We start from the raw sequence: 18727 nt of genomic DNA on the forward strand, positions 1-18727 counted from the left end.
TTCACGAGCTGGAGGGTGATGACCAGCGGGTCATTTTAAGGGAACTGTACATGGGATGCGTCATCTTCAGTAAGAGTCATGGGTTGAGATTCAACCCTTTGTTGTTTCAGAGCTCTGGGTTCGGGTTTGTATGGGGACTCGTCACCAGTTTTTAGCTCATTCACATATCTTTTCCTGGCATTCCTTCCCGATCCTGCAATATGGGGTCCCCCCGAGATGGTTATGACATCTTCTCTATCAATCGGAGGGGGTCGTTCATCTTCCCGTGCTCGGGAGTTTTTGTTCTAGGCAGGTGGTGCAGCTTCTACCCTTTAGCTGGTGGAGGCCTGATTGGGGTTCTGATTTCTTACGTACTGCCTGAAATATCTTCTCAAGATTAGGCCTTCGATCTCATCTTTCAATTGCTTGCACTCATCGGCTGTACGTCCGATATCTCTGTGGAATCTACAGTACTTATTGGAGTCTCTTTTCGTCTTTTGGTTTCTCATGGGGTCGAGTCGTCTAAAAGGGACCTGGTTTTCATTAGCTAGGTAGATATTCTCCCGAGACTCATTGAGCTCGGTATACACCTTGTATACAGAGAAGTATCTTTCCCCCATCCGCCTCGGGATTATTCCCTTCATTTTTCTTTCTCTTAGAAGGGTTGTCCCCAGGGGGTTTAGATGTCGTAGGATCTACCGAGGTCAAGGTAGAATTTGTGTCTGTTGTTGTAGTTATGGGCTGAGAGGTCATATTCAATGCTGACCTTGCCTCTTCTACATTAACAAACCTCTGAGCTCGTCGATTGAACTCGGTTAGGGACCTTACAGGCTTCCTTTGCATATCTTCCCAGAGAGGACTTCCAGACATTACTCCAACTCGGACAACCATTAAATGGCCACTATCATTGACGTTGCAAGCTCAAGCGACTTCCAAATTAAACCTTGTGAGATAACTTTTTAGTGTTTCATTTGGCTGCTGTTGGACATTGGTCAAGGCAGATGCCTCGGGCCTAATGCTGACCATGGCCTTGAATTGCTTCTTGAAATCTCTTGATAATTAATCCCAAGAAGCAATCGAATGTCTCTTATATTTTTCAAACTAGTTCTTTGTTGGTCCCGTGAGAGAGGCTGGGAACAACATGCACCTGAGCTGTAGCCCACATTACTGGCTCGCATGATCGAGTTGGATGTACTTAAATGACTGTATGGATTCGAATTTCCATCAAATGGCGGGACATGAGGAATTCTGGATCCTTGAGGAAACAAGGTGTTAGAGATGTGCGGGGCAAAGGGCTCGAGTTCTTCATCAAACTCTTCGTCCCTTTCCCGGCTTCGTTCGTTTTGTAAGAGCCTGAATGCTCTTTCCAACTGCTCAATCCTTTCTTGGACTGGATCTACGGGGGGTCTGACTTGAATCATCGGGAACTAGTTATCATAAATTACAACTCCAGTTTCGCACCTCGGCGTAGGGTGCTTACGCCCATTGAGATGATCTCTTAGATCTGGATTCGATGGATTATCACGCCCCCGATTATGGTTCAGATGCTCCGTAAATTTGGGTGATCTCTTCGATTTCCAGTGTTCCTAGGTTCTTGGTCGTATATACTCACAATACAGACCTGGTGTCACCCGAGCCTTCGCTGATATGACTCATTGCACGATTATTATGAGATGAGTTTCTCGCTTGTCGCCTTGTCTCAATAGTTTGAGATCGAGACATTTGGCTTCTCGTGGGATTGGGACCCCTATGCTCCCTATTAGTTTCACGCCTTCGCCCAACTCGCCTTTCCTTATCACCATGGGTCGGTTTTGCATCCCTCCGAATTGGCGAGGGGTACCTTATTGGCGTGGTGGGTATCCTATTGGCGACAGTGGCTGCCATCCGTTACGGGGCCTAGAAAGCCCTGAGTTTGCTTGATCAGGTTCTACCATGTTCTGTGCGGTACCAGGATTTAGGGTCCGAGCCTCCGAGGGGGCTCGGTTATTCCCTACTCCGGCCGATGCCTCCGCAATTGGGTTGCCAGGACCTTCAGCCTGATTACTTCTCCGGGGTCTCGGCGGAGTAGGTTGCTCTGCTAGTGGCGGAGGTTGCTCCGCTCTTCGGGTCGCCGCATTTTTGCGTGGCCGTCCTCGAGGCCTACGTGGTGGAACGTGAACGTCCCTCGGAGGCGGAGCCTGGGCATCTTGCGGAGGTGGGGCCTGAGCCGCCTGTGCTTCAACTGCTAGTCTGGCTAGCTCTTCGTTGCGTTTCTTAGCTTATGCCAATTGCTTTTGCAATTGACGATTTTCGAGTTCCATTATTGGGACGTATCATTCAGGATTGTAGTACATGTCCTCGTCGTCCCTGGGGGCAGGTGGCCCCCGAGAGTTGGATGAACCGCTCCTTTCATCGGGATCAAAATTCACCATAGGCTGCTTTCCAGGGCGCCGGGGGTACTTAGCTTCATCCAAAATTTCCTCCTCAAGAATATTGGAATCATTTTCTGCCATTGCTATTCCGAGAGTCTTTCTGACTGAACAGACTCACGCACGTACTGTTTAATGGTTCTCAATGAGGGCACCAATCTATTGACGCCGTTTTTCGTCAACTTAAATAGGAGAGCAATTAAACAAGAAAATATTGGAGGAAATAAGCAAAGATGAACACAAGATGTTTTTTACGTGGTTCAGCAGTTAAATCTGCCTAGTCCACGAGTCTCTGTTATTAGAAGTTGAGAGTTTTCTAGAAATTTTTCAGATAATAGTTGCCCAGCTTTTGCTCTCCATATATCAGAATTCAGTCCTTTACAAACGATGCTTCCTTCTCTATTTATAGGGAAGGTTTGCAGAATTCATTCCCACATATATTGGGAAGATATTATGTGAATCAAATAATATAATGCTATTTAATGCATGATTTTCCACGTACACGGAAACGTCCCATGAAAAGTGGGATCAGATAACAAGTTAAATAATATCCCTTAAATAATGGGATTGTACAACAATAAATATGTTCACATATAACTGATTAACTCAAGTACGAGATTCATCAAATCTCTGAGACTAGCAGTCGATCACGAGCTCGTCGCCTAACTTTGCATATGCTCGAAACAACTAACTATTGATGAAGTCATCTCATTCGAGCTTACACTTTCCGAGCTCGAGCCATCTCGTTTGAAGACAAGAGATGTATCAGGGAAAAATATATACAAGTGTCAAACCGTGGCCATTGCGAGCTCAAATAATACTCGAGGCTACACATCCTTGAGCTTTCTGAGGTCGTTACTTACAACAAAGCAGCTCGACTGAAGGATCATATGACGACCGTGTATATTTTGAGCTCACACCTGATGAGCCTAGATTTCGGGATCACAATCTCATGCTCGAAATCTGGGTGTAACAATGCTAATGCTGCTCTTGACTCATAAGCCAATATCATACGACCAGCGCCCAATACTATTGCCGATCATGACTGATAAGTCAGAGCTTCATGACCAGTACTAAACACCATTGTCGTTTTTGACTAATAAGTCAGTGTCATTCTCAGGTAAGCAAAGCTAAGAGGCATTTACAATGCAATCAATGTCCATATATAGAGCACTCAACATGCCTCATCAATAACTATGGATGTCGCATACTGGGTGCAGTTTTCTTACCTCTGGTTCGAGCGTGAAATAATAAAAGAACGACCATTGAGAACGATTTGTCCTTAGGTCCCTTAGCAGTCACCTAATCATAACCCAATATGAAATCCCATCAATAAAAAAAAGGTTCATGGACTAAAACCCAACTCCCGGGACCTCGAATCCTACTAAAACGGTTAGTAGATTCGATCCCTAGCCTTGAGAATCGAAAACCTGTGCCTAAAACTCATTAAAACCCAACCTGACACAAGGAAGACAAGCGGGATGCGACCTGCCCCCAGGGGCCACGACGCACCCCCAAGACAGAGAGCCCCCTGTCTAGGGTGCCAGGGGTGGGCCGCGACTCGCCCCTATGGGTCGCAGCGCACCTGCTTGACAGACTCCAAGGGAGGCTCTGGGATGCATTCAAGTCGCGACTTGCATGAACTCGGTCGCGACTTGACCCCGCGTACCTAACTCCCCTACATTTTTCTCAATTCCAACTCAGCCAAATCTTCACCAAACCAATCTCAATATCACAACCAAACATTTATACAACATATCCACCAATTTAACAATAAAACCCAAGCCTAAACATACTTAAAACATCAACAAATATCCACTTCATAGATCAAAATGTCAAGCTTTCAACTAACCTCAAAACAGAGTAAAAACTCATAAATTAAAGCTTAGAATTCTAACCCCAGTTATGGATTAAACTCCTTTCAGTTGCTGCAACACAACCCTAAACTAATCAAAATTAAAATTGACCTGCCAATGTTATTTTATATGAAAATAAAACATTTTTATTTAATTTACTCAATAAATACAAGTATAGACCAATTGTTTGTATAGCTAAATAAAAGATAAAGAGAACTAAATGCAAGAATACACATGACATAATAAATGTAACAACCTAAAACACAGTAACGACTTCTATTTTCTTAATACTCCCCCTTAAGATGGACTGTGGATATCATGCACAACCATTTTGGAGAGCAGAAACTAGAGAGCAGTAGAGAGCAGGAGAAGGCAGAGTCTTAGTAAAGGCACCACCTACCTCTAACATAAGTGGTGGTTGTCTGGGAACGTGGGTGGTTGTCCCCTCCATACAACCAAAAATGAGGAATGTCAGAAAATCATAATCACCATTGGGAACAGGTGGCTCGCCGCTTGACATTGACACAACCTTGAACGTGGCCATACACATGTGGGCCTAGAAATCTCCGAGGAACTGTTCAAAAGGAGGAGTTTACTTGGAAGACTCCTTGCAAGCTACCCTAAACACACATTACTCAATTTTTTTTATTGTAATTGGAGATTAACTTCGTAATTATATTTTCCATGTACTAAACCCTAATTAAATGGTATCAATTTTCTAAGTCCCCTATAAATAGAATTGGAGACTTATTGTAAAGTCAATTAGTGCATGCATAAACACTACCAAATTGCAAACTTAAACCGAGTTTGAACCGGTATAAATTCTTGTCAATACCATTAACTCATATACTAGGCTTGATTAATAAAAAGTTCAACCTAGTAAAAATGAATGTTATTTATTCGTAGTTCTTCTTTCTCTTGTCATTGACCAAATCTCGGTAAAAGTTATTGATTTTGACTTGACGAGAGAGATAGAGTAATGTAGTTTATCTTGGATATTGCCATTTTCAAGAAAAAAATTTAAGTTCCCCTACTACTTTCGTTTTAATAAAACTGTTTCTCTGTCGAACACGTGGCCTTCATGCACAGACAGACTTAATTTTTTTTTTTGAACAAACAGACTGACTTAATCCTTCCTAAACTGGTTTTGCAAGTTTACTGAGAATTGCTAAGTGTACAAAAACTAGAACGAGGTGGCATATTATTAGTGGTATAATTTAATTTATTTTTTTGAAAGAGTATAATTTAATATTTAGTTTTACTTATTTAAATTTAATAAGAATTATAAAATATTATTAATCAATCTCAACTCACGTGGTGTACAACTAATAACAAGACTGATATTTATATTTCTTATTAATATTAGTTATTACTAATAATTATAATAAACTGCGAATTTGAGGTCCATAAGATTAACGGTCGGAGAATAAAGACAATAGGACCTCTCATGGCTACTCCACTACTTTCTCAAACCTTCATTCTACTTCTACACCAACGCCACCACCACCCTTAAATTCTCATTTTTCTCCTCTTCATTCTTTCAAAATTACATTCCTGCCACTGCCACTGCCACTCTCCTCCGTCAGCTTCAGCCATGGCTTCTCTCCCAACCTATTACACTCTTCATCTTCACCAATGCTTTTCCTCACTTTCCCCTACTCTCTGTTACCTTCCCAGCCCTCGCTTTTCTCGCCGATTCCCGCCCTCGCTTTCCCGCAAATTTGAGTTATTTGCTTTCCGCCAAAATCTTACGCGGAGAGACAAAGTTTACTCTCTCTGTTGTTGCAAAGCTGGTGCCGAGGTCGCTAGCGTTCCGGTCGATGAAGAAAGTGAACGGCCTCCGTTTGATATCAATCTCGCTGTTATTCTCGCTGGTTTCGCTTTCGAGGCTTACACTAGCCCTCCTGTAAATGTCTCTGAATTGAATTTGACTCTTCTTGTTCTGGTTAGAGTTAGGGTTTTGATGAAATTGGAGAAAATGAAAGAAACTTAAACGATTGATTTTGTTAAAGAGATGATATATAAGATTGAAAGCAAGTTTGGAACTTTGGATGAGCTAACTAGATAAAACATGATTGGTTGGTGGCTATGATGATTATGTTGTTTTGCTCCAATTTCTCGGTATCCAAACAGATTGAGAAACAAACAAACAAACAAAAAAAATAAAAAAACCAAAATTAAGTTTCTGTCACCAACATCATTGCAGGATTTTGACTAAAAACGTTAATTTATTGGCTCTGTTTTCTCCAGGACAATGTTGGTAGACAGGAAATCGACGCAGCAGATTGTAAGACGGTGTATCTATCAGAGTATGCAATTCCTTCAATTAGATATGGATACAAAAGTTTAAGCTCTTCTGTGTTCTAAATGGTTTATGGAAAATTATCCTTGCTTTCTTGCTTGCTTTCAAATATCATGAATCTTTGTGACTCATGGTTGCTTGTACTAATCCATGATTTATGAAACCAATAAGTAGGATTGCCTATTAGTTTATACGTTTACCGTTTTGTTTTTCTGAGTGCAGAACATTTGTACAGGAAATATACGATGGCCAGTTATTTGTGAAATTGAAAAAGGGTCTTGACCTTCCTGCCATGGATCCATGGGTTTGTATTTCTTTTATAGGCTTTGCCTTTATGCACGGAGATGTCCATTTTTATCATATAATGTAAATAGTCTACTTTTCTATAATGACTACAACTTTATCTTTGTATCAGGGGACAAGTGATCCATATGTGATCATGGAACTGGATGGTCAAGTTGTCAAGAGCAAGATTAAATGGGGGTATATTCTTGCTGTTTCACATTTCCTTGCGCTTCTTTTGGATAACTTATCTTTTTATTTATTGCTCTTTTTTTATTTTTTTTTATAATAAGATTATCGTAAATCTTCTGAAGTGACGAGATGAGTATAGTAGAGCTCTTCTAATAGTTTGGAGTCACTAGAACATCTTATCTTGTTGTGCCGTATAGCTTGTTACAATTATATTTAAGATTGAAGAATGGTTGGGTAAACATTATAGGTTTGAAATCACCGCTGTTTACTAATGTGACACTTAAGATAGATGAGGTTTATTCCCATTATGAGTGTCTGGGACAGGCAAACAATCTGACCTGCTAGTGCTTGAGATCATCTAGTTTTCTTTAAATATAAGCTCTTGTATTGAAAAAAACATGGGGAATCTTAAGACCTAAAACAATCCGTACATTAAATTGACACAGGAGAAAGATTTATGTTTGGTAATATATATTTTGTTTTCCTTGAATTTTGGTGTAAACATGCATCATGATTCATATATCCTCTGTAAAAAGTGGTTGTGATATACTATGTTGACATAACCTTCTTTATTAATGATTCTTAAGGAATTTCAATTCATTGATCTTCTTTTATTTTTTTTCCTATATATATATGTATAAATGGTTTATTTTCCTGCCTGAATAGTTGATTTGTACTATGGAATGAGTTTTTTTTAATCTCACTCTTATAGATCTATACACACATATATTTTTTTATACACACACACACACATATATACGTGTTTATAATTATGAAATGAATTTCTTGTCAGTATTTTTTGTGAGAATATTTATATTGCGTTTGAAAAAGTAATTGGTGAAAGAAGGATTTTTAATCCATTGATGATGAAAAATCATCTAATTTTTCAACTAAATTATACAAGTTTTAAATGTGGTATATCATAAAATAAATCTCAGGAAATGCAGAAAAACACTGGAACTTTGCTGTGGTACAATTTAAAGGTTTTGATGTATGTACAAATGATTAAATCCTGTCAGGACAAAAGAGCCAAAATGGAATGAGGACTTCACATTTAATATCAAGCTGCCTGCAAAGAAAAATATTCAGGTCAATATGCAGAGTTACTGAAATTACAATTTGTTTAGTGATAAGAAGGCTGTAGTAATCTCACTATCTCTCCCTCTCTCTCTCTCTCTCACTCTTCCCCTTTTAGTTGTTGTTTTGAAAATTATAAAGTTGCAGCTGATAAAAACCATATTTAAATGAGTGTACTTTCAGAAACGTATTTATATATATTTTTTTATAATAAGATCCTTCAGAAATATGACTTTGTGAACCTGGTTGTTAGAAAAATGGTTAGACATTTGTTGATGCATGAGAGACTTCTCTAGGCAGTGTCTTGTTAAATGATACCTCCTTCCATTTCTGTTATCCTTAATTTGAAGCTATTATGTTACTTTGGTTTAAGTTATTTTCTATTTTTCTATAACGTGAATTTAAATTTTAGGTTGCAGCTTGGGATGCAAATCTTGTAACGCCACATAAACGCATGGGGAATGCAGGCATTAATTTAGATTGCCTATGTGATGGTAAGATCCAATGAATCACTTACATGCTGTATAATCTTCTTATCCATCCATAAGAATTTGAAGTCATTTGATTAATATGCTTCCTTATATGTCAAGATTGTTTTTGTTAAAATTCATATGCAAATGGGGTATCTTCCAGTAGTGTTATAATAGCATACACAAGGTTGTGATTGATGTTGCAGCTTATTGATGTTGAAAGATTAACACTAGCAATAATTCATGCAAAATTTAAAATGATAATTTAACAAATATGTGTTCTGGCAGGAGAGCTGCATGAAGTACTGGTGGAATTGGAAGGGATGGGTGGTGGTGGTAAGTTACAACTAGAGGTAAGTTTTGCTGGTGAAATAAAATTTTAGTTCTGGTGAACACTTCCAGAAATAAGATTACTGTGCTGCACATTTTTCCTATTTGTTGGGAGACTACGTTTTTTGTTTTTGTTTTTTTAACTTTGGGTGTGGGGGGGATATTTTGCTTTCAAGGATTGAATCTCTTTAGCTGTGGTGGTATTGGTTTTGAACAACTACCACATGACGATAGTAGCAGCTTCTATTATTAAAACAATACTAGCGTTATTGTTACCATTACATTCCTAATGGCACACGATTGTGAAATTATTTACCTAAATACTATATTACAAACTGTTCTTGCAAGTCCAAAATGGTTTCTGTTTCCAAAAAAAAGGGTAACATATATGGCTTTTTTTAATCCAAAAAAGCATCTTAAAATGCTTTGCTTTGCAATCCTTACACATCATAATAATAGTGTCCCTTTAAAGTTTTCCTTTTAATCCTAGAATTAGAAGAAAAACAAGATAATTTAAGTGTGATGCGCATATTGCAAAGTTTTCCTTTCACTGATTCCAAGATATATTAATTGTTGTTGTTCAGCGCCCCTTGGATTCTGCATGTCTTAACTGCCAGCATTATGTTTTTTGAATGAAAATTATCACTAGTGATTACTGATTCATTTGTCTTGTTTGTTCCCTTCTAGTTTTCAAAACTTTATCCTTCGGTGTTCATAAATTGGCAAGTTTGTGTTCCACCAATAATTTAGTTTTCCTGATATTCAACTTTTGTCCTTGCTCATGATGAGGTTTCAGGTCAAGTATAAAGACTTTGATGAAATTGATGGGGAAAAGGACTGGTGGAGAATTTCTTTTGTTTCAGAATTTTTTCGTAAAAATGGTTTTGATTCTGCTATGAAAAAATTTGTTGGCACTGAAACAGTCCAAGCAAGCCAGTTTGTTGATTATGCTTTTGGGCAGTTGAAATCCTTCAATGATGCATACCTTACCAAGGATAAACTTTCAAACAATGAAAATGAAAAAAGTGTGATTGAGATGTCTAGCGAAGATGCTCTTGTATCAGACATGCCATCACAGATCCAAAGTAGTGTCGAAGGACCCTCAAATGATGCGGGCTATGGTGGTAGCAATTTAGAGGATCTCAACACAGATGATGATGGAATAGACAATGGGTATTTTTCAGAATTAGTAAATTTAGTTGGTGAGTCAAAGGAATCAGATAAAGATTTCTGGAAGAGCTTTGCTAATGTTATCAATCAAAGTGTTGTTCAGAAACTTGGTCTTCCAACCCCAGAGAAATTAAAGTGGGATGGATTTGACTTGTTAAACAGTATTGGTTTACAGTCAAAAAAGATAGCAGAGGCAAGTTATGTTAAGTCCGGGCTTGCAACTCCGGAAGGCATAGATGAAGACCTTGATACAATAGGTGGATCACTTGATATTAACACCATTCGTTCTTCCCTTCCAGATATACAAAAGGCAACAAAGGATCTCTTAAAGCAAACAGAATCTGTATTAGGAGCGTTAATGGTTTTGTCTGCAGCCATTTCTGAAGCAAACAAGGAAGCACGTCTTTCAGAAAAGAGTAAATCGAAACAAGAAGATGCTTCAAATGTAGACGATGATTTTTTAAGATCTAATAAGAATGAGAAGCTTGCTTCACGAGATGTGCCTATGCTGGATGAAAAAAAAGCTGAGGAGATGAGAGAGCTATTTTCAACTGCAGAGAGTGCCATGGAGGCTTGGGCAATGCTTGCTACTTCTTTAGGTCAGCCAAGCTTTATAAAGTCTGAATTTGAGAAGATATGTTTCTTAGACAATGAAACAACAGACACACAGGTAATATTTGTTTTTGTAAGGAGTTTTTATTCTTGGTTATGATTTTCTAGAATATGAAAGAATATCTTAGTCTGATTCTTGAACATTATCTGCAAGGAAAACCAAGTAATTGATGACAGAGATTATATTCCATGGATTACTAAATTATGGAAAGCTGCAGGTGGCAATTTGGCGAGATCCTGCGAGGAGAAGACTGGTTGTTGCTTTTAGAGGAACAGAGCAGGTAGGTCAAATATTGCTGCTAGTATGGAGTTGGTATGTATTGCTTTCAGTTCAAATATTCTAATATATTTGGTTTTGCAGGCGAAATGGAAGGACTTGAAAACAGATTTAATGCTAGCACCTGCAGGGTAAATCTATTAATGTACACTAGCTATCAGTTTATGGTACTCTTTTTCAGGAGCTGTCTTTTTCTTTTTCTGCGTTGCATTTCTGAAAGTTGATCTTTGCCAATTGGCGGATATTTCTTTCAATGGAGATGCTTCATGTGCTATACTATTAGCTTCCAGCTCACAAATAATGTAGTAGCAGAATGTGTAATAATACTGTTTGTTTATTTTTCCAAATATATTTCTTCATCTCATACTTGTGTAGGACAACTTGCCTTCTATAGAAATATAAGTATTGATGTTTGGAGTCTTTCAAGTGCTCCACCATTTCTTGCTAGCTTTTCATTATTATTTCATCACATTAATACGTTTAAGTTTGAGATGTCCTTTCTATTGTTAATAAGTTTTTTTTTAGATACCAAAGATATAATTATGTGTTCTCTGTATCATTTTATAGGCTTAACCCTGAAAGAATAGGCGGAGACTTCAAACAAGAAGTTCAAGTGAGCAACTGTTTCATTTATTGAAATTTGAGTTAAAATTTCATAAATTCCAAACAGTAAGATCTTTATATGTATTGATGGTGAACAAATTATTTCAGGTTCACAGTGGCTTTTTAAGTGCATATGACTCAGTGAGGATCAGGATTTTCACTATCATCAAACAGGCAATTGGTTATTCGTAAGTGATGTCTAAATGTGTAAATAACATTTATATCTAAAAAGATTTGATGCTTGTTTTGAATATCTGATGTTTGAAATACTTACGCCGTAGTCCTTCACTTCAATCTAACATGGTAGATTCTTGTATGTACTTAGGTAACAACAACCATTTAAATGCTGTAATGAAAACATGAATTTTTTTAATATATAAATAAAATTGGATTGCATACTAGTTATATAAGTATTCAGATTCCATGTAATATATACCTAATTATTCCCAAGGGTATTTTTCGTTGACTAAGGACCTCTAGATGGGTGCTTACTGCAATCTGCATTGCAAATTTATTAGAATTTCTTTTTGCAGAGTTTATGCAATAGCTTAAAAGAAATTAGCTAATAATTTCCTCTAGAAGCCAAGCATATAATAAAATTTAAATGAGTAATGCTACATACACTCCCAATTTACACACTCTAATTACATAGTATGATATGTTTTTAACCATGAATTTTTTTAAGTGGGGACCACACCATATGGTTAAAGATTAATTACATGTCATAGTGTGTAATTTGGAAGTGTGCCGATCGTTACTCAATTTAAATATATGGAAAAAAAATACCTTGAGATAACACATAAAACTAGCTGCTATTTTTCATTAAAGGATGTATAATGTACGAAAACCTCAATACAACTGAATACAAGTTTTTCTTCTGTTCATGTAATGCCTTTTGGAATGGGTGAGGGTAGGATAGTATTTGATTGGATTAGATTAGATTAAGAAAAATAAAATAAAAATAATAAGTTGATTATTTGCATACAATAAATTATGAGAAAAGAATATTGATACAGAATTCAATATATTTTAAGAGGAGGGATTAGATGGAATAAATTTACTCAATGGGATTAAATTTTCAATACTAGGTGGATTAATCTTTCCAGTATGTTCTCTTACTGCATAAACCAAAACACACTACACAAACCAATCCTATGCTTCTTTCCAAGCATGATCTTGTTGATTATAAAATTGTAGTTGAACCTTTTGGATTGCTTCATTGATATAATGAAGTGATACTCAACAATACATCAATGTTTATCTTTTTAAATATTTGGGGTACACATATTCCACTTTTGTGTATAATATTAGTGTAGAATGATGAGCTGTCTTTTAAACTTATTGTTGACCAGAATTATAAATGATTATTTTATGTGATGTAAAATCTCGCTAGTTGCAATCTGTTACATGTATTTTGGATTACGAATGCAGGTTAATATTATGGAGCAGCTAGATTTAATTAAGTTTTTATCCATTTGCATTGTTAAGTATGGGTTTTCAGTTGAATAAGCACCTAACTTATTTGGTTTACTTTGGCAGTGATGATCATGATGAGGTATCATTGAAATGGCATGTTTATTTAACTGGTCATAGTTTAGGAGGTGCATTGGCCACCCTTCTTGCTCTGGAACTTTCATCGAGTCAATTGGCAAAGTGAGTTTTTTCTTCAGATTAACTATTTTGCTATGTTCTTGTTACTATATGTGTTCACATGTTATGCATCATATTGTTTCCAAGTCCTATTTTATTTTTCTAATAGCAATACCTATATGATACAAGATCAATCAATACGGTCACATGGATAGACATGGTAAATTGTGTGAACATATTTAAAACACAAGCAAGGACTACTGTATAACACATTAACAAATTTTTCTGTGTTTTTGCTTTTTCCCTAAACTTGAGCTAATATACTCCCGTGAGCTGTGTATAGGTTTGTTTTTCCAAATAAGAACTGTCATAAGTCATACTGGTTCCTTCTGACAAGTTCGTGGCATTAATTTTTTTTTTTAAATGAAATGATCATGGAGATGTAGAAAATGTGGCATTTTTTTTTACAGTGTGGGAACTAGGATGATGACACACTAAGTTTTGCTTTTGGTTCTCATCTTAAGTAATGTGTATGGTCATTGTTTGGAAGGATGCTGCCTGGCTTAAAGATCAAAATGAAGATGTCTGTGGCCAACATTACAAAATCTGGAAGTGTATTTCTAGTGGCACAAGCTTAATATATGTTATAAAGTTCCTTGATTTTTTTTATTTTTTGTATGGGGAGTGTCAAAGGCATCTTCACTCAGCTCTACTGTGCATAGCTTCATTATGAAGTATAATTAAAAAAAAAATCAGTATGCAGAGTGATAGTAATACTAATAGTATATTGGCACCCATAACAATTAGCAATATCTTGCAAACAAAAGTTATTAAGCATGTATTTTATTGATTTTCTTGTGTTTCTGTATTTTAGACGTGGGGCAATATCTCTGACCATGTACAACTTTGGATCTCCTAGAGTTGGTAACAAACGATTTGCAGATATTTACAATCAGGTAACAAAGAAATACTTGCAAATTCATGCTCTTTTTTTTTTTTGTAGGATCCTTATATTTAATCACTATATATGCATTTTATACGACTCTCCCAAATGGTTTTAATCCTTTTACGGAAGTCATCTCGGCTTGGAATTTTATTCACAGATAGCCCTATGAAAATATTGTAGCTGGCACACTTTCTTTTTCACGTAAAATTTTTCAAACTGTGGTATCTCTCAGCTACGCACCACTTTACACATAAAGTTTATTTTCTGTGTGCACAATCCTCCTACTTAATGCATTTTTCTGCATTCTTATATCACCCCTTTTTTGGCTCTTATACTGATTTTGTTGTGCAAGAACCATAGTATCTTTATCCTATATGAAGACCATAAGTTTAAATTGCATTGAATCTGGAGCTCTCGTTTTTTTTCCCTTCATATTCCATTGTTGATTACCAAATTCACTAATTATATTCTATTTTTATTGAAGGTGATTATATATAATCTTTGCTATGTACTGATTCTTCTCTTGACAAATTTTTGCGTGTTCAAATTGCTTATAAAACTTTTGTGCTTTTAACTGAAACACAATTGGGAACTATCTTGGCGTCATCATGTCAGCCTGTCTGAGTCTTCTTATGTTGGGAAGATTTAAGTGGCCTTTCAATTTCAGAAACAAAGTACTGAGTTTTGGTCTGTTAAATGATGACTCTAAGATTCACTATGACAGACATCTTAGTTTCTTTATTCTGAAATTAAAGAGATTCGAGGAAAATGAATTTTTTATAATCATTTTAGTTTAAGTTTCTGCTCTTGGTGTGAAAATGTTTAGGCTACTTTTATTTCACTGGATGCTATTTGGTAATGTTTGTACAACCCTCTACGTTTGTGTTTTACAGAAAGTCAAAGATAGCTGGAGAGTTGTAAACCACAGGGACATTATACCAACAGTTCCACGTTTAATGGGTTATTGCCATGTTGCTCAACCTGCATATTTAGGGGCAGGAGTTCTAAGAACTGCTTTGGTGGGTAACTTATATTTTTCAGTTTCATATGGAGGTCAATTATCTACTTGAATATCAACAATAATGAAAATCTAAACCCATCTATTAGACATCATATTTTATGCATTTCTGTGTTGTATGATATCATATTCATTCCTGTGGGAAGACAAAGTGGTGTTGCTCTCTACACTTGCTACATTTGAACTTTAAGGCTTTCTTGATTTAAATGGGGCTGGGGGAGAAAGAGTGGGGTAGGGTTTGTGGATATGGTAACTTTTGTTTCTTTAAAAATTTCTTCATATTTTTCTTTTCTTTATACCCTGAAGAGGCACTCCGCATCAAAAAGAAGATTTTACACTAAAAATGCATTCCCTTTTAAGATTTTTAAATATTCAGGGGTTCTTTGTCATCTATATTTCTTTCTATTCAACCTCAGCCACCATGACATGCCGTTGGAACATGATTCTGTGGTGCATAATCCTACTCACTCAAGCTCTGACAGTAACGGAAAAACTAGGTTCCAATGTTGTGGAAGCAATTTTTTTTTTATTACTTGCTTAGACTTGTGTTTTTTAATGGCTTAACAAAGTATTGTAATGTTAATTTGTTTATTTTTGTGTTTGAATCTTGCTATTCCTATTCAGTAATTTCTTAACGGTTACTTAACAAGATAACATGTATAAAACAAATTACTTCTTCAATTTGTACTGCTATTTTACTACAAAAAGCTAATAAATACAGAGGTTGTATTTAGGAAAATTTGGAGCTCTCAGGAGATGGTTACCACGGCGATGTGATTGGGGAAGCCACACCAGATGTACTTGTCAGTGAATTTGTATGTCCATGTATTTTAATCTCTATTATCTTGAGTTTTTTTATTTTCTTGATGAATGTTCAAATTTCTTTAATTCATATCCAACCATCTAACAAGAAGAAGCCTTTATTTCGTACATTCATTTCCATATTCTCAGCAACAAAAAGTGATCATCATCTTTCATTTTACACAGATGAAGGGTGAGAAGGAAATCGTCGAAAGAATATTACAGACCGAAATAAATATATTCCGTGCAATCAGGGATGGGAGTGCACTCATGCAACACATGGAGGATTTCTATTACATCACATTGCTAGAGGTACTATAATGTAGTAGCATTACTATTTGATTTAACTTGTTTTTTGCTCACTGCTTTGAGTTTAATGTGGTCGTCTTGACCAGTGGAGCAGAGCAAGATTTGCATTGGTTACTGAGAAATTTAAGTCAATTCATTGTTTGAAAATTGGGATATATAATTAACCCGAGTTTTAGTTACATATTGGCATTTTCTAGAGCTATCAACAACAGTAGTATGAGTACATTTTGAGCTTCATAGTCTTTATTTTTTCTTTTGTTTCATACCAGAATGTAAAATCCAATTACTTAGCAGCAAGATCAAACGCTTCTGATGAAGGTAGCCAAACGAGTGAATGAGGTTAGCATCTCACACCCATAAGAAACTCCATGCACATACGCATTGTTTTTTTCAATTATTCATAGTAAGATTGTTAATTCATACCAGGCATTGAGCCTTGAAAAAGGTTCAAGTAAGACCTGAAGTAAATTCACTACTGTAAATTTGTAATACAGGGCCATAATTTCCTCCAACTGTACGTAAGTACAGTTTTTTGGTTCACACAAAAGCAATAATACAAGCATTTGTAATTAATATTCCTTCATTTTCTTTTCTATTCGTGTCACAACGGTAGGTATGTTGTTTAAACGAGTTAATAATAGAACTTCTTATGCTACAAATATCAGAAGCTGATTAAGTGACAGGATTAAAACTTTTTAAAGGACGTGTCGTTTTTGTTATTGTACAATCAAGTACATTTGAAGTTGAACAATATCACATCAAATTAGGTTAATCATTCCCTGAGGGAAAAAAATGAAGCTTTTTAATTGCAAAATCTTTGACAAACAACACCTGAAATTACTTACTTCTAGTGCAGTTCTCTAAAGTCAAATTAATATTTAAAATGGTAATTTGTGTTGTAATAAGTCAAGTTAGTACTTTAAAATAAAATTTATTTTTTCCAACACTCGAACACCTAAAGTCATATATCTACTACTATATAGAAGTGTGGATGTTGGGTGATTTCCATTCTTGACAATCACGTGTTTTTTTTCTACTCTGATATTTATAATATCTTATTTATATTACGCATATAAGCTCTTTAACTAACATTTTTTCGAAGGCTTAATTTATTATTTCCTTTTATATAAAGTATTGGAATTTAACAAATTATTGAAGGTTTGTATAGTCATTATCTTAAAAAAACACACATTTATATACTTATTTTATAATTTGAAATTAAAGAAGTTTCTACATAATAAATATATTTTATTATTAATATTTGGACAATAAATTAGTGTTTAATTTAAGAGGAAATTTTATTTTATATGGGAATTTTAATAGTGCAAAAATATGACATTTTTTCAAAAAAAAAAATTAATCTATGGCTTTTTTTTAGAACTTTCACTTTTAGTGGTTTATTTTTCCATATATATATATTTTTTTTGTATAAAAGTTGGTTTATGCCATAGTAATTTTCTTTGGTTGTTTTGCAATTTTTTTTTAATATGAATTGTGTTTAAAATTATTTTTTATTTATTATAAACATTTTTTTTTTATTTAGATTGTATGTTTCTTTTTCCAAATCTTGGTAAAGTAACCAGTTACTTGATTAATATTTGACATTAATATTTGCCAGTCAGTAATTTTATGTTATAAGAGGGGTAACTAGTTACTATAAGAGGGGTGACGCGTTACTCATATTAAATATGAAATTAAACATTAAATTTGAATGAAAAAGTTGAAGAAAACTTCATTAAAAAAAAAGAAGTAATTATGATTTTAGTAACATAGGTAACCAGTTACCATAAAGAATCTAAAAATATACACACACATCAGAATGTGAAGGTAACCAGTTAAACCCAGAAATATACATACAAAGAACGTGAAGGTAACCAGTTATCCCCAGAAATATACACACAAATAACGAAAAGGTAACCAGTTACTACAAATCTGAAGATATAAAAAAAAATCAGATCCAGCCCCCTTTCCTTCTCTCCCATCTTCTTCATATAGTTTTTTTTTTAGATTTGAATGTTCTCATCACGGTAACTGGTTACCCATTTACGTTTTCATATTTTTATTAGTTTTCTTTCCAAATTTTGGTGTTTCTATAAGGGTTACAGTAAAAAAAATACTGAAAAAATTGATTTAATTTTTTATATATAGTGAAAAAAACTATAGAAAGATTACAATAATAAAATATAATAAATAAAAAATAGTAGAATAATTATGTAATGTTAAAATATGTGTGAAAAAAAGGAAAAAAATGGAATGAGAAAATAATAAGTATAAAAATGAAGAAAAAAGAAGGAAAAAAACTTAGAAAAGAAAACTAAAAAAATATGAAGAAAAAAACAAAACAAAAGAAATGATGAAGGAAAAAAAAACAGATGAATGAATAAAAATGAAAAAGAACAAGAAGAAAAATAATGGAAAAATAGAAGAAAAAAATATAAATTAAAAAATTGGTAGAAAAAAATCTCATACGTGTGAAAAAAAAAAAATACATATGAAAAAAAATTA

The 18727-nt window shown here is 35.1% G+C and overlaps 1 protein-coding gene across 3 annotated transcripts; it reads left to right on the plus strand.

Moving 5' to 3' along the window:
• The first annotated feature begins 5667 nt into the window (after positions 1 to 5667).
• Positions 5668 to 16805, plus strand: LOC133819703 (uncharacterized). 3 transcript variants are annotated; one of them, XM_062253007.1, is made up of 18 exons: positions 5668 to 6155; positions 6494 to 6552; positions 6768 to 6849; positions 6961 to 7028; positions 8039 to 8108; positions 8509 to 8590; positions 8855 to 8919; positions 9693 to 10736; positions 10897 to 10959; positions 11040 to 11086; positions 11523 to 11568; positions 11667 to 11746; positions 13098 to 13211; positions 14023 to 14104; positions 14988 to 15113; positions 15847 to 15927; positions 16100 to 16225; positions 16492 to 16805. In XM_062253007.1, the coding sequence occupies exons 1-18, from the start codon at positions 5838 to 5840 to the stop codon at positions 16558 to 16560; spliced, it is 2622 nt and encodes an 873-aa protein (XP_062108991.1). In that variant the 5' UTR covers positions 5668 to 5837; the 3' UTR covers positions 16561 to 16805. The 3 variants fall into 3 exon arrangements, with proteins under 3 accessions (XP_062108991.1, XP_062108992.1, XP_062108993.1); XM_062253008.1 differs by having other exon boundaries at positions 5669 to 6149; XM_062253009.1 differs by lacking the exon at positions 5668 to 6155 and having other exon boundaries at positions 6534 to 6552; positions 6781 to 6849.
• The last annotated feature ends 1922 nt before the right edge of the window (positions 16806 to 18727 follow it).

Source organism: Humulus lupulus, chromosome 2 (assembly GCF_963169125.1).
Source record: "Humulus lupulus chromosome 2, drHumLupu1.1, whole genome shotgun sequence".
NCBI classification, from domain to species: domain Eukaryota; kingdom Viridiplantae; phylum Streptophyta; class Magnoliopsida; order Rosales; family Cannabaceae; genus Humulus; species Humulus lupulus.